The following is a 14,317-nucleotide window of genomic DNA, read 5'->3' as shown; positions in this document are numbered from 1 at the left end:
CGGGGAGGCGAGGGGCGGAGCCCGGCGGGCGGGGGCGTCTCCGAGAAACTCGCGGCCTTCAGCGGCTTCCCGGCCCGGGAAGTAAGCCGGGGTCGGGAGGCCGCAAACAGGAAGTCGGGCTGTAACAAAGAGCGCAGGGGGGCGGGGGTGCCGTGGGACCTCCGGGGCGCCCGGCGGCGGCGGCGGCGGCAGGTGGAGAGCCGACCGGCCAGCGCGTCGCACCTGCCCTTTCCGCCGCGCCCGGGGCTCGGGGCCCGCGGAGATCCGGCGGGGCCATGGGACCGAGTCGTGCACCCTGGACGCGAGGGAGGGCGCGGCCACCCGGGGAAGGTGCATCCTCTCCCCGGGAAGGGACAGTCACAGTTCCCTGAGTGAATCACTTCCATCCCCTTCCCGGAATGCAGCAGGCCACGTGGGACGGAGGGCTGGATTTGCCGATCCTGCCGGGACCCAGGGGGAAGGGCTGGAGAGATGCAGGGAGGGGAGAGCCCTGTGTGTGTGTGTGTTGGGGCGGCGGGGTCCCCGTAGGAGTTGGAGCGTCCATCCCGACTGCCTGAGTTTAGTGGTCTTATTTAGCCTGAGCCGGGGGACCGGGCGGGAGGGGTGCAGATAGAAGACACTGTCTTTTTGTTTCCTACCCCCTAACCAATCCTGAGTGGCCCTGAGGCTGGAGGGGGGGCCCCTGGTGGAACTAGCAGGATAAAGGCATTCCTCCCTTCACTGCATCTTCCTGACTCACCTCCCCAACCCGCAGAGATCCCCAGGTGGTTAGCAGCCCGTGGGTCCTGGAAAAGCAGCTGTCCCCAGAGCTAGAGTTCACAGAGGGGTCAGATGAGCCTTTATAGACTGGGCACTGCCTCCAGGCTGTTAAGGAGCCACTGAACTCTGAATTCTCTTATGAAATACTCTAACAAATTCAGGAGGCATTTGCTAAACCATGGAGAGCACTTCCCAGGGCTTTGTTTGACCTTGTTTCTGCCAAGCCAGGGACCTCTCCTGTATACCTGGACACTCTAAGGAAAGTCTTAAGAAAGTCTTGGGTACCTTACCCATGAGAAGCAGCTGCACCCTCAGGAAGTGACCTCCAGGCTAAGTATAGAAAGGCTTTTGCTGTGGCCTGTCCATACACCAGCTGCTTGGTCTAGCTTCTGCAGGGTCACTGGAGGTAGAACCACAGGTTAGAGTGCCTAACCCAGATCTGTGCTTAGATCCCTGCTTTCCCGGGAAAGCCTGTGTGGTGGACTCTCTCAGCTCCCTGTCTAGGGCATCAGAGCCTGTGAGTGGTTTTAGCCAGCTCCCCTCCAAGGCTCTTCTCTAGGCGCTGGTGGCCGGTGAAGCCGAGCACAGCCTGGCTGTGTGGACGTGCAGGCTCGCGGGTGTCCTACCTGTCCCCCACATGGGAGCCTCGTCATCTGCCTTGTGTCCTGGCCCAGTTTTCCCAGCCCCCAGGGCCCGGGAGCCGCTTTCCTGTTTCATTTTGGGCAGGAAGAGTGAGGTCGTGTTGTTCTTCCCCCTGCTGCCGGCTCAGGCTGTGGGAACGGTTCCCTGAATACTTTCCTGTTTGATACCCTGTGTGCAGTGAGGGGAGCAAGAGCAAGGCATGGAGCATGTGCCTGCGGGCGAGTGTGGACGAGCCTAGGTCTCTAGCTCCCACATCTCAGCATAAGCCCCCAGGTCAAGGGCGGGCATGCTGTGCGTTTAAGGGAGAAAGGAAAAGGGAGGGCAAGGAGCATGCATGTACTTGGACTCCATGGGGAGCATCTGGTGGGCCTATTTCGCATTACTGCAGACAGGCTGGGAACATGTGCTTGGCCTTTGTCAGTGACTCAATTTTTTTCATCATTTGCTCTCCATGGGGTATATCTGGCTATAGAGAGAGGACTGTGGCCCCCTAGGGACCATGTTGTACCTTACAGGAAGGTAGACACGAAGTCAAGACTGAAACTCTCTCATTAGTGTCTCAGCCCAAGAAACCTGGACTCAGGGAAGGCCACCTCCCCTTCCACCTCCTCTCCCTGCGGTCTTCAATAAACTCCTACAGCTCTGGGTAGACCAGGTGCCTGGACTCAGTTCTCCTGGCTGGCTGCAAGGACAGACCTAAGGCAAGCCCCCATGCTGCATCCCCCCAAGACCAGTGCCGTGCCGGGACTGAGAAAAGAGTAGGTAGATGCCAGTCTATCTAAAACCCTTCAGGGCGCCTGGGTGGCTCAGTGGGTTAAGCCGCTGCCTTCGGCTCAGGTCATGATCTCAGGGTTCTGGGATCTAGTCCCGCATCGGGCTCTCTGCTCAGCGGGGAGCCTGCTTCCTCCTCTCTCTGCCTGCCTCTCTGCCTACTTGTGTTCTCTGTCAAATAAATAAATAAAATCTTTAAAAATAAATAAATAAATAAATAAATAAAATAAAACCCTTCAGTGGCAGGAGGAAGGACCCAGATGTTATTCTGGTTCAGAGACCCCATTCTCCAATAAGTGAATCTACTTGAGAAGAGCAACACCAGGAGAATCATCCCTTCCCCCAAATTCCTGTATCCCCCAGGCTGACTATGGAGCCCCAAATTTTTTTCAGGCTTGAGGAGAGAAAGGGGGATAGATTCAGGTCAGGGGTCATATCCCCCAAGTGATGGTGGAAACATAGGGGGAAACAGGGGGCCACAGCAGCCTCAAGCCAGCAGGCAGGGAAGGCTGGTCTAGGCCTGGGAGTAGATGCACCAATTGGGGCTCTGTAAGGACTGGAAGGGGACAAGCATCCGGAGCCCAGCAGGCGAAGCCCAAGTGCGTGCCCACGGTCCCGGCGGTTCTGGCAGAGCAGCGGGCACCACTAGGAGACAGGGAGTCAGGCTGGAGAGAGCATTCATTCCCCTTCTGCCATCACAAACACAGGACCCAAGAAGTAATAAACTCCTGTACACATCTGTTCCATATTATAAATACACATTATATACAAAATAATGTTATAAAATGTAGAAAGGTCAGTGCTTCTGATTCTTAAATTACTTGAAATACTCGACTCCAAAATAAACTACAAAAAAAAAACCAAAATAAAAACTCATATTATTGATTTCTGAAGATCGGCTTCAAGGGTGGTCGGGGGGCAGTAGTGGGTGTGGGCAAAGCCCAGGCTCGAGGCTGTAGGAATGGTTCGAGGGAGGCAAGGGCCTGGGTGGCAACGGCACCTCCTTTTTTCCTCACTGGAATTTCCAGCATCACTGCCCTGAGCTTCCCAGTTAGGCCTGGCTCCCCTGGCAGGCCCTTCCTCTGTGTGCTCATGGGAACGCAGAGGCACCCCAGGCAGGAGGCTGGGGAGCCAGGTAAGGCTTACCAATAGCCTTGCCCAGAGGGCCAAGGCCAGGGAGAAGCTGGAGGGGTGTTATGAGCAAGGCCCTCCGAGTAGTAGTTGAAGGCACCAGGCGGAAAGGTCTTCCGCTTCGGGCGCTCACCTCACCTTGGCAGGGCAGCTCCTGCCAAGGGCTGCACCCGATGGTATCCGGGCCCGCAGATGGCCCCGCTCATACTGGCCTCCTCTCTGATTTGGACCCAGCTGTTGCAGTGGGGCCTGGGCCAAAGGCACTTTTGGAAACACAGATGCCAGTGGAGGCCACACCAGCTCCAGGCCCCATAAGGCCAATGCCGCTCCCTCTGGAAAACAGGCCAGATCCCCAGAGGGGCCCTCTGAAGGTCCCGGCTGGCAGGGCGGGTTCCAGTGGCACCTCTCCTCTGTTCCCTGGGCCAGCACGGCCACCAGTCTGATGCCAGACAGACACCCAGAGGCATGGAAGGGTACTGCATCTCTTGGCAAGTTCACAGTCTGTCCAGGTCATGCCATTCCCTCTTCCTCCTGAGAGCAGCACGTTGCATATTAAAAATGTCCCATCCAGGATGCAATGTAAACAATGCAGAAGGAAGATCCAGCTGCTGGGGCCGAGCTGGGATGTCCTGGGAAGGCTCCTGCCTTATACCTGGAGAGAATGTGGAAAACAAGGAAGTCGGTTATCCTGGAGGACAAGAACTCCCTCCTCCATGGTGGCCCCGGGACCTCCCTGGAGAAACAGGTGGGGCAAAGGGAGGGTGGGACAGCCCTCCCCAGACTTAGGCCCTGATACATGCACAAGCCTGGGAGCCTGTGTTCGTGCGGCTGGCCAATGGAGGAAGCAGCGGGAAGGGGCAACAGGGACACAAGGCAACCACTATTGCCCCCTACCCCAGCAGCTGGGAAGCAGTGCCAGGGAGCTGGCCAGATGCCACGGCCACCCAGCCCAGTGGTAACACAACGGGAAGAGCTAAGCCCAGCTCACCCCCCATGGCTCCTGTTTCACATCCTCTGCAGCAACAGGGCCAGCAGGGACCCAAGAGCCCCTGAACCTGGCCTGCCAAGGAGGGGTTCTGACCCACCCTTCAGAAGCGGGCCCCTGGGCTTGAAAGTCACCAGGCTACTTTCCCATTCCTGGATGGCGGAAGGAGGCATGCTAGAAGGGAAGGTGAGCCCAGCACTCACCTCTGTGGCAATGACACATTCGTTCCTCTCTTCTGATATCAAACACACAGACTGGTACATGGAATCCCTGGGGGAGCATATCGCTGATATCCGACACTCTGGCTTTTCACTGCAGGAACACAAGACAGGCCGGTGAGGGAGGGACGGGGGTAGAGCTGGGTGGGGGACAGGTGGGGTGCTAACCCTGACCCTGGAGAGCCAAAGGGCATGGGCTCTGAGAGAAGACACAGGGACTGGGAATGCCAAGGCTAGCCTGGGGGACAGTGAGGAATAGGCCCCCAAGAGAGCCACAGGACCTCCAACCTTACCAGGGTCTCAGGCCTGGAAAAAACCAGCATTGCTCTTCCAGGCAAGCCGTCCATGGAAAGACAGAGTCAGAAGAGACACCCCCCCACACCGCCCCCTGTGGTCCCTTGACATTTGTGAATGAATGAAAGAATGAATGAGAAGAAGGGAAGAAGGATCCCTGGCAGGAAGAAATTTTGTCTTGTCACAGGGGACTCCTGTCAGCATTGAGAAACTAGTCAAGGGCCTGGTGCCAGCCTTCCACCTGTCCTGGGGGAGCCTAGGGAGTACCGTGCAGGGCCCTGTGGCCAGGCCTGGAGCATCCCAGTGCTGCTCACCTGTGTAACCGCAGTGGGGCCTTCTCCCCTAAGCTCTTCTCACTGTGGGGGTACTTTCCCAGCATGGTCCCTCGCCCCAGAGCCCCTGGGGCTAGATTATAGTCCAGCGTGTGGTTCTGCTGTTTGCCACAGTTGGACTTGTCCAGGCCACAGTCCACTTCCAGCTCCTTCTTCTGGTTTGTATTCTTGAGCTGGGCAGCAGGGATCAGGTTGTCCTTCTGGAAGTCCGACAAGTTGTTCATGGCCTCCCTGCTGCCGTCGTCAGGTCGCCGGAGCCGCAGCTGCCGCACAGCCACCGCCACCATGCCCAGCAACACCAGCACCACCACCAGGCCCACACCCAGAGAGACAGCCACCCAGGGGAAGCTGGGTGGCATGCTCACAGGGAACTCGCAGCGGCTGCCCACAAAGCCATAGGGACAGTTGCAGACAAAGCTGTCCTCGGAGAGGCCAGGGTAGCAGGTGGCCCCGTTGAAGCAGGGTCCCGAGGTACAGGCGTCGACATGTATCCGCACCTCGCAGCGCCGGCCAGAGAAGCCAGCAGCACAGGTGCACACGAGCCCATTCTCCATCTCGTGGCAGGTGCCGCCATGGGCACAAGGGTTGCGGGCACAGTCACTGAGGTGGAGTTCACAGTAGGGGCCTGTGAACCCAGGACGGCAGCGGCACACGCGGTTAGGACCACGGTTCAGGCACTGGCCCCCTGTGGGTACACATGGGTCCTGAGTGAGCAATCGCCTGAGAGTCCCCCCAGGGGGAGCGCCCCAGCCCAGATCCCACCATGAAGAGTGCTGTACCAGGAATTGGGAGATCTGGGCCCCGAATTCTTCAGTGAACTCACATATAAAAACCACTAGCATCTTGCAGAGCTGGAATCGGACCGCTCTGTTTGGGTTCTCTCTCCAGCTGAAGGTGACCTGGCACCTGTTGCTGTGCCTTATTTGAAGCCTCAGTTTCCTCCCTTGTTAAATTAGAGTATAACTCTCTCCCCTCCACAGGAAATCTCCGAGGGTTAGGTTGGATGATGCAGGAAGGCAGGAGCCCCTGCCTGGTATATAGTAGATGCTCAAATAAATGTAATTATCAGTTAACAAAGTTAACAGAGTGATTATCTGGAGAACAGGCTCCATCTCTGCCCTTCCCACCCCTCTCCAGTTCCTGAGGCTTCTCTCCTGCACAGTGCTGCCTGGCTCACAGAGGGTCATCAGGAGGCCAAGGAGACAAAGATAACCAGTGTGCTTTGTGCCCCCCAAAATGCGGAACATTGTAGATGCCTTGTTCCATGCTAGGCTCCACATGGCCAGGGGGTAAGGTGAGGCCTTTCAAAGTCGGGCCTTGACTGTGCCAGCCTCTCACTAGGAGGGGCCCGAGGCTTCATAGGTCCCTCTCCCTAGACCAGGACTTCCTGGGGAGGATCAGAGGCCACCCCTGCCAGGAGGGGGCTCTGACGTCAGACTAAGACGTGAAGCTGGGTACGTGCCTCTCCTCCCCTTAAGGCCTGCACCCACTGCCAACCTGCTCTTCTTCCAAAACCACCAGCTGATGATGCCAGCCCCTCACCACCCAGAGCGGGTTGGGACCATCTCAGCCTGCCCAGAGGGACAGACCTGGCCTCTCTCTGCTCCTGACTCTCCCTCCCCAGAAGGCTCTCTGAGTCCTAAGCCCGCTCCCAACCCCGGGTTAACAAGGCCACGAGACTCACCATTGGCACACGGGTTGCTGGCACACCTGTCCACTTTTTTCTCACAGTTGGAGCCCATGAAGTTAGGGGGGCACTCACAGGCGTAGCTGGCTCCCTGGCTGCGCTCCCGGCAGGAACCCCCATTGAAGCAGGGGGAGTCGGCACAGCTCAATGTACTGTGCTCACAGTGCAGGCCATAGTAGCCCGGGGCACACAGGCAACGGTAACCATCCTCCTGGTCCTGGAGAGAGACCAGAAAGAGGCGTGAGTAGACCCGGGGGGGCAACAATGCATGGCTTGGGACCAGACCCCCCCACCCCGCCCACAATGCCATGGCTGTACCTCCACTGGCCCCCCTGGCTCTACCTGGCCAGACCTCTATGGGCCCGAGTCTCACCTTACAGCTGCCCCCGTTGCGACAGGGGTTGCTGTCACACTCGCTGAGCTCCAGCTCGCAGTCCACACCAGTGTAGCCTGGGCGGCAGGTACAGGTGTAGCTCCGCTGTCCGCTGTTGGAGCACGTCGCCCCATTCTTGCAGGGGGAGTGGTGGGTGCAGTAATTGAGATCTGCCAAGACAGGCACCAGCCAGCTGAGCGGGGCTGTAGAACGGTCCCCACCTCCAGGCCCCTCATAGTGCAAGTTCACCATCCGTGTGTGCCCCAGAGGCTTCAGCCCAAAGTCGTCCTGGCCCATACCCTTCTTCCTTGACCCACATCTGACCCGAGCAATGCACCCAAGTTTAAAAAAAAAATACAGTTGGACAACTGTCTGCTAGGTAAGCTCCCAGCCACTGGCCACCAGGGTAGAAGGAAGGGAAGGAAGAGGAGTGGATGGCAAGGCCCCATGTGAAGGAGGAAGTCAGAAAAGGCTTCATGGAGGGGGGGCAGCTGAGATAAGCCTAGAAGGAGGGATAAAATGTTAACAGGTGGAAATGATAGGGAGGAGGTAAAAGCCACCTTAAGTAGTGACCAGGAATTTTTTTAAAGGGAAATGCATTGCAATAGTATTTTGAAATATAAGTATTTGTTTTCTCATTTGGAAAGGACAGGGAGGGAGCAAATACAGAAACTGAAGGGCTGTGTTTGCCTATGATGAGTATATGACTATGTTACCTGGGAGCTAATATGGGGAGAAGAAAGAGTGGGCAGGAAGAGGTGTGTACATGTGTTTGGGGTAGGGTAGAGAAAGCAACACACACACACACACACACACACACACACACACAGAATACAGGGGCTGTTGAATTCCAAGCCCCTTGATGCCAGAAAGTCAGGGCCCAGGCAAGTTCTTTCTAGCCTGGCAAGCCCCCTGCCCACCCTTCCTTCAGCTTGTGCTGGTGTATCCATGGCAACAGCCACCCTCTTTGACCCTGAAAATGGGAGACACGCTGCAGCTGGCTACAGGATGAGGGAGCAGAGGCTCCTTCCCGCACAGCTGGAGCTGGCCGACCCCCACTGGAGGAGTGACCAGCCTGCCCTCCCAAACCCAGAAAGAGACTGTAGGCCGAGGCAGCTGGCTGGCAAGCGCCACTGGGGAGGAACAAGGGAGGCTGTTTCTGCCCCACACCAAGAAGTCGGTTAGATGCCACTCCGCCCAGGGGCGCAGCTCGCCCACAGTCTCAGGGCAGCTGCTGGGCACACCCCACCAGACAGCTGTGTAGGGAGAGCTGCTCAAACAGCCCAGGCAGGTAAGCAAACACTTAGGGGGTTAATAGGTAACTACAAGGTAGAAGGAGGAACCGAGCCCAGCATCTCTCCTCCTGGGCCTCGCTGGAATTTGAGCACAACCTGCAACTGCTCCTGCTTCCTGGCTTCTCTAGGCACCCTGAGCAAGAAGGACCCACCATCTCACTCTAGACCAATGTAAGGATCCTTAAAAGCCCCAAGGTCTTTGAAGGATAATGGGATAAGCCAACTGGGCAGTCATCCAGTAAGAAGGGCAAGCGCTCTGGTTCCCACCCCTGCCCACCTCTCCCAGCCCCTCTGCGTGCTCTCTCTGCCCTGACTCACCTTGGTCGCAGAAGAGGCCGCCCCAGCCCTCATCGCAGGTGCACTGCCATGGGATGCTGCAGGTGCCATGGCGACAGCCATTGTGGGGAATGCATTCATCGCAGAGGCGGCCCTGCCAGCCTGGGCGGCAGCTGTTGAGCAAAAGGGAGGCTGAGGGTGAGGTGAGGGCTTAGCTGGGGGGCTGGCTCCCTCCTCGCCCACTTCCTGTCCCCTACTCACATGCACTCTGCTGGCTTGCTGCAGTAGCCGTTCTGTTCGTGACAGCCAGAAAGACAGACCGCTGAGGAAAGAAAACAGAACCCAAGTCAGATTGTTAAGGACTCTGCAGCCCCCTCTCCCTCTCCTGGCCCTGGGGGCGCCCCCAGCTCTCCTGGTCTCACTTCCCTCTCCTGGCCTCCCAGAGGGGCCGCAGGTGTTATTAAGGGCAACAGTGGCACAGGGAAGGAGAATCCAGGCTGGATGGAAGGCAATAAGGGGGTCCCTGTGGGCTCTGGCAAGATGGGGAGGAGCACTAAGAAAAGACAGATCAGAGTCCACGCCTATCCTAAGCATCCCCACCTGTTCCTGAGACCCGGCTAGTGGGCAGCCTGGACCTGTTCTGTGAGGGAGGTAGGCTGTGGCCAAAAAGAGGCCACTGTGTTGGCTCTGGGGGACCCGGAGCCAGGGAGGCAGGAGCTTGGCTGCTTACGCTCTTCGCAGTACTCCCCAGTCCAGCCGGGGAGGCAGGACAGGCTGCCATCTGGTTGGCACACGTAGTGGCCGAAGTGGTCATTGCGCTTCTTGCACAGGCGTGAGCAGCTGTCCCCATAGTAGTTGTCACTGCAGATGACCCGGTAAGAGTAGCGCAGCCTCGTTGGGGGGCTGGTCTGCTCATCCAGTAACCAGTTCTTGCCCACAGCTAGGGAGCCCTGGATGGCGATCTTGCTGATGAGCGCGTCGGGTGGCAAGGCCTCTGAAGGGGCAGAGGGCCAGGTCAAGGAAGGGCAGCCAGTCCCGAGAATGCCAGCAACTGCTGGATCAAACCAGCTGTTCAGATGACCCCCAGCAAGCAAGCACAGGCTAGAGGAAACCAAATGTCCCACTGCTTAGCTGCCACCTGCGAGCGCGTGTGTGCACTAGCTGAAGGCCTGATATCATTCAGAAAGGAGCTAACAGAAGGATGTTAAAATGTTCTCCAGTGTTCTGGAGGCAGATAAACCAGGAAAGAGGAAAAGAGGTCAAAATGGAGAAGAAAAAAAGGGGCAAAGAGAGAGAGAAGGAAGGAGGGAGAGACGGAGGAAGAAAAGAAAAGGAAAGAAAAAAGCCAGGCCGGGGAGGACCCTGGGAGCAAAGGGTCCTCTGGTGCCCATTCACGGGTTCTGCCCTTAGAGATGGGCAATGCTTTTCTTTTTCCTTTTCAAAGTGAGAATTGTTGTGCTGCTGAAATATCCTTTTCCTCTGTGTCAGAACAACATCCCAAAGCCATTATTCCCTTTCCAAAGGAGCGGAATTCGCGAAAGGTGTAAAATACAGGAAGGGGCCCGTCAGCGGCGCTGGCAGCTTCAGCCTTTCTCACCGCCGTGCTCCCCGCGTTCCCACGCCAAAAATAACCCGCAGGAAACGCAATTGTGCTCAGAGTCCAGGCAGCTAGCGGAATCCGAGCGTCCAGCGCGGGGCGCAGCTCCAGGCAGAGCTTAGTGTCCTGCCCCCCTCACCCCCCACCCCGCACTTCCCCCGCCTATCACAGTTTAACTCTTTCGGCGCTGCGCCGTGTCGCCCCCCTGTGGCGGCCGAGCGAGCTACTCACCTGGCCGCAGGTCGTCTCCTGGCGCGTGCCAAGCTTCTATGATGAGTGAGAAGGTACCCTGGAGGCCAAAGGAGGGGGCGGGGGAAGACAGAGAGAGATGAGTAGGGGCGGGGAAGGTGGAGGTGCCTCGCGGCCTCGGGTTTAATTAATCTAATTGCAGGATACAGTTACAGCTCCCGGGTCAACATAACGGGTCTGTGCGCAGCATCGCGCGAGCGGGGAAGGTGAGCGGAGAACCCCGAGCAAGAGGGTTGAGAGATGGGGGCATGTTAGCTAGAGTCATTCGAAGGTGGGTGATGCGCTGATGCAGTGGCTGATGAAAATCATATCCCAAGAGTTGGGAGAAGAGAGGGCACAGGACTGGGAAGAGGGAGACCGGTGAGAGCCTTCCTGAGGATGAGGTCTCAGGGGAGAGTCAGAAGAAAGTATCAAAAGAGAGCACCCTTGGTTTTTTTGTTTGTTTGTTTGTTTGGTTGGTTGGTTGGTTTAGTTGGAAGCGAGGAAATGGGGGGGCTTTGGTCCCAGGGAGGCCCCTTCTCGTCTTTCGCGACCCCCCAGTGCACCCGGGCTGTGCTCACCGGCCAGGTGAAATTGAAAGGCAGCTGGAGAGGGTTGCGTCCCCCGCCACTACTATCGTCCCCGACGGCGAAGGAGTTGGTGCCCAACACAGGCGTAGAGACGCTGCCGAAGGTGCAGGGCCCGGGCGACAAGACCGCCTGGAAGTGCTTAAGGCAGACGCGGAAGAACGTCCTGCAGCCGGGTTCGCACGGCCGCCCGCTGGCCAGCACGCCACGCTCGTTGGCAAACTCCTGCAGCTGCAGCTGGAAGACTCCGGAGCAGGCTGCGCGCTATTGCACAGGGACGGAGGGAAGGAAGGAGGGGAGCGGTCAGCTCGGCAGACGCCCGGGGCTAAGGCTCCGGGCGCGGCGGGAAGGGGTGGAGGGGGCGCGGGACGTTACCTGCTGCCAAAGTGCCACCAGCAGCAGTAGCGCCCAGCGAGAGGCGCTACGGGACGCGGCTGCCATCCCCTGGAGCGTCGCTCTCTCCCCGCGCCCGCCCTGTAGCTGGCTTCGTTCGGGACGCCGCTTTCCCGTGCGTCTATCCGCCGGAGGGGTCCCTGAAAAGCCCTTCTGGGGCTTTCCTCTCGCTTCGCCTTCTCGCTAGTTCTGCTCCAGCTGCTGCGGTAGGTAATCCAGGTGAGGACGGCTGGGTGGCGGCTGGGCTGAGGACGTGTCCTCGGGCTGATAGTGGAGCTGCAAGCGGGCTAGTGCTGGGTACACTGCACTGGAGCTGCGGCTCTTGGCCTCGTGTTCCCAGCTCGCGCTCTGCGCCGCTACTGAAACCTGTGCGCTCGGGAGCCTTCCTTATATATATTGGCTCGCCTCTTCGCCGCCTGTCACTCAGAACCCATGGTCACTCTCCCCTCCCCTCCCGGCCTCTAGCGCTCCAGCCCCAGCAGGGCCTGGAGGGGGCCTCCGCCCCCGCCATCCCCCATCCCCGCCAGCCAGTCACGCACAGGTCCCCGCCCCTCCGCGCCGCTCTCAGCCCCTGGGTCCCCTAACTATGCGCGTGCCAAGGTAACCAGTTCTCCGCGGCGGAGGAGTTAAGGTCCGAGACCCCGCTGAGAGAGGGGGTGGGGGAGGGCCTGGGGGGAATGGGGAGGGAGGTGAGCGAGTGGTTCCCGGATGGTCTTGGAGGCGGAGACACTGGGGAGTCCCCGTGGGCGGTCCGTTCGCAGCCGGAGCTAGTTACCTTCAGCCTTCGAGCAGGTAAAAAGAACTTAAGCTCGGAAAGCGAAAGCAGGGTCGAAGGACTCGGATCGCCTTCTTCCCCGAGCCCTGGAAGCTGTCGCCACCTCAGTCCCCAACCTGTGAGCTCCCATCCACCTCGCGTCCCCCGCACAACAGAGAAGCCAGTGGACGCTTTAACCTCTCTGTGGCCACACCGGGCAAGACGAGGTCCTGGAGTCAAAGACTTTAGGGCTCCCGGGGGCTCCCTCCTCCTGGTGGGCGTCTCCCTCCCTAGTTGCGAGGGGCGTGTCCAACTCGTGCCTCTCCCTTCTGCCCCCCTCCTGGGCTCGACTCGTGCCAGCCCCTAGACGCAAGGTCCCGGAGACTGGGGAAGGGGGCGTGGTCCCCGAGGTAGGGGGAGGGGGGCGCGTCCTCAGCTGTATGGTAATGAGGGTCTGGCCCCTCCTCTAGCGCCTCCCCTCACCTGGGTTCAGCTTCAGCTCCACTGCCCTCCGTTTCCCCCCACCCCAGCAGCCCCAACCCCCCACCCGCGTCCTGTCGCTCCGTTGGGGCAGGGAGGAACTCTTCTGGTTCCAGCGTTGGCTCCAGCCACTGGAGAGTCCTGATGAGGGGCTGAGGTCCGGCAGACCCGGGTCCTCTCCTCATAGGGGCGAAATGTAGGGTGGAACTGAAAGCGCTCGCACTAGTTTGGGTTTCAGACGGCTGCGTCTGTCTCGCCTTCGCGGCTCCCCCGGGTGGCCCCACTTCTCCGAGCGGCTGCAGTGCAGCTGCTTTCCCGGAACCCGGCGTGATCCCCGGAGGCCTTAGACCGGGGAGGGCCGGCTTCTCCCAGTCTCGGGGGGTGCCGGGGATCTCTCTGTCTCTGCGACGCTGAGGGCGGCGGGGGCCCAGTGGCTTCAGCTGTCAGCCCGCCCGCACAGCGATGGCTGTCGTCGAGCGATAAGATCGGCGCGAAGCAGGAGGGAGCAGGGACGCGGCGCGGGCCCGGGGGAGGCCGTAGCGCGGGGAGGGGCCGCGGGGAGTGAGGCAGTGCAGCACAACAGCTGCCTATGCCTAGTACGGTCTGATTTTTTTGACTTGGGGGTGGTGGAGGGTTGGGGGGAAGGATGAGAAACAAGAGGTTGGGAGCGTGGGTTGGGGGAGGGGCGAGATGAGGAGATGGGCTCCGGGGTCCCCCACGCACGGCCACCCCTCCCAGCCACCATCTGGCGCGAGCGGGTTGGCGTGGGGAACCGAGGTGGGGCGGGGGCCGGCAGATGGGCCCAGGCTGCGCTCCAGAGTTAATGTAGGTTATGGGCAGGCGGAGTCCCCAGGCCCGAGGGAGGGGGGCCCAGGGCTTGCCTCCCAGCGATCCTGACTAGTGGGTTCCTCACACTCGCTCCGCCCATAATCTACCTAGACCTGCCTAGGGTGCCAAAGAGTGTCCCTCTCCTCTGAGCTGGCATCCATCCCCACCTAGTTCTCTCTGCTTCCACCTCCAAATCCCAGCCTCGGATTTCATAAAAACTCGCTTCTTTACTGACGCCTCTCAAGGGAGACATCCAGCCCTCCAGGATGCCTCTTGCTCAATACTTGTCGATCTGGGACACTCTCTACCCACCTCACACATCCTGACTAATGGGTCCAAAATCACTTTGCAAACAGTTAAGGACCAGACAAAACTATTATTATTCTCAGAGACACAAAATGCAAGGGATCCCAGAGACCTAGAAATCCTTTTTGAGGAGGAAAGGGTTTAATTCTGCTAGCCATCAAAAGGCATTTATGAAGCCTCTACTTGCCACGTGGCCTCTGTCCCAGAAGTTCATTATCCTACTAAGATGCCTCCCTTGGCCCTGAGTACCCACCCGCACTCCAGTCCACTGGAGTCCCTCTTTGCCCACATTTGCTGAACAAGAAAGGATCCCACTGCTGGCCCAGAACTGAAATGCAAGTGCCCACAGCTGGGGCTCCTCCCTTTTTCTCCCACTAGAGA

At 58.9% G+C, this 14,317-nt stretch overlaps 1 protein-coding gene across 1 annotated transcript; it reads right to left on the bottom strand.

Moving 5' to 3' along the window:
• Nucleotides 1-2,834: 2,834 nt before the first annotated feature.
• DLL4 (delta like canonical Notch ligand 4) lies at nucleotides 2,835-11,944 on the bottom strand. Its single transcript, XM_032343323.1, has 11 exons — nucleotides 11,551-11,944; nucleotides 11,170-11,439; nucleotides 10,592-10,649; nucleotides 9,494-9,757; nucleotides 9,025-9,085; nucleotides 8,806-8,936; nucleotides 7,193-7,362; nucleotides 6,817-7,036; nucleotides 5,115-5,817; nucleotides 4,492-4,600; nucleotides 2,835-3,955 (listed from the first exon to the last, which is right to left on the bottom strand). Exons 1-11 carry the CDS (start codon nucleotides 11,614-11,616, stop codon nucleotides 3,950-3,952), a joined length of 2,058 nt encoding a protein of 685 aa, XP_032199214.1. The 5' UTR covers nucleotides 11,617-11,944; the 3' UTR covers nucleotides 2,835-3,949.
• Between the last annotated feature and the right edge of the window lie 2,373 nt (nucleotides 11,945-14,317).

The sequence above is a fragment of the Mustela erminea genome, chromosome 5 (genome assembly GCF_009829155.1).
Source record: "Mustela erminea isolate mMusErm1 chromosome 5, mMusErm1.Pri, whole genome shotgun sequence".
NCBI lineage: Eukaryota > Metazoa > Chordata > Mammalia > Carnivora > Mustelidae > Mustela > Mustela erminea.
This window is presented reverse-complemented; position numbering and strand designations above follow the sequence as displayed.

Coding starts and splice junctions, on each gene's coding strand:
- DLL4 (XM_032343323.1), bottom strand. CDS start 11,616: ATGGCAGCCGCGTCCCGTAGCGCCTCTCGCTGGGCGCTACTGCTGCTG. Junction 10,650..11,169: donor CTTTCAATTTCACCTGGCCG/GTGAGCACAGCC, acceptor TTTGGCCTCCAG/GGTACCTTCTCACTCATCAT. Junction 9,758..10,591: donor AGGAGACGACCTGCGGCCAG/GTGAGTAGCTCG, acceptor CTGCCCCTTCAG/AGGCCTTGCCACCCGACGCG.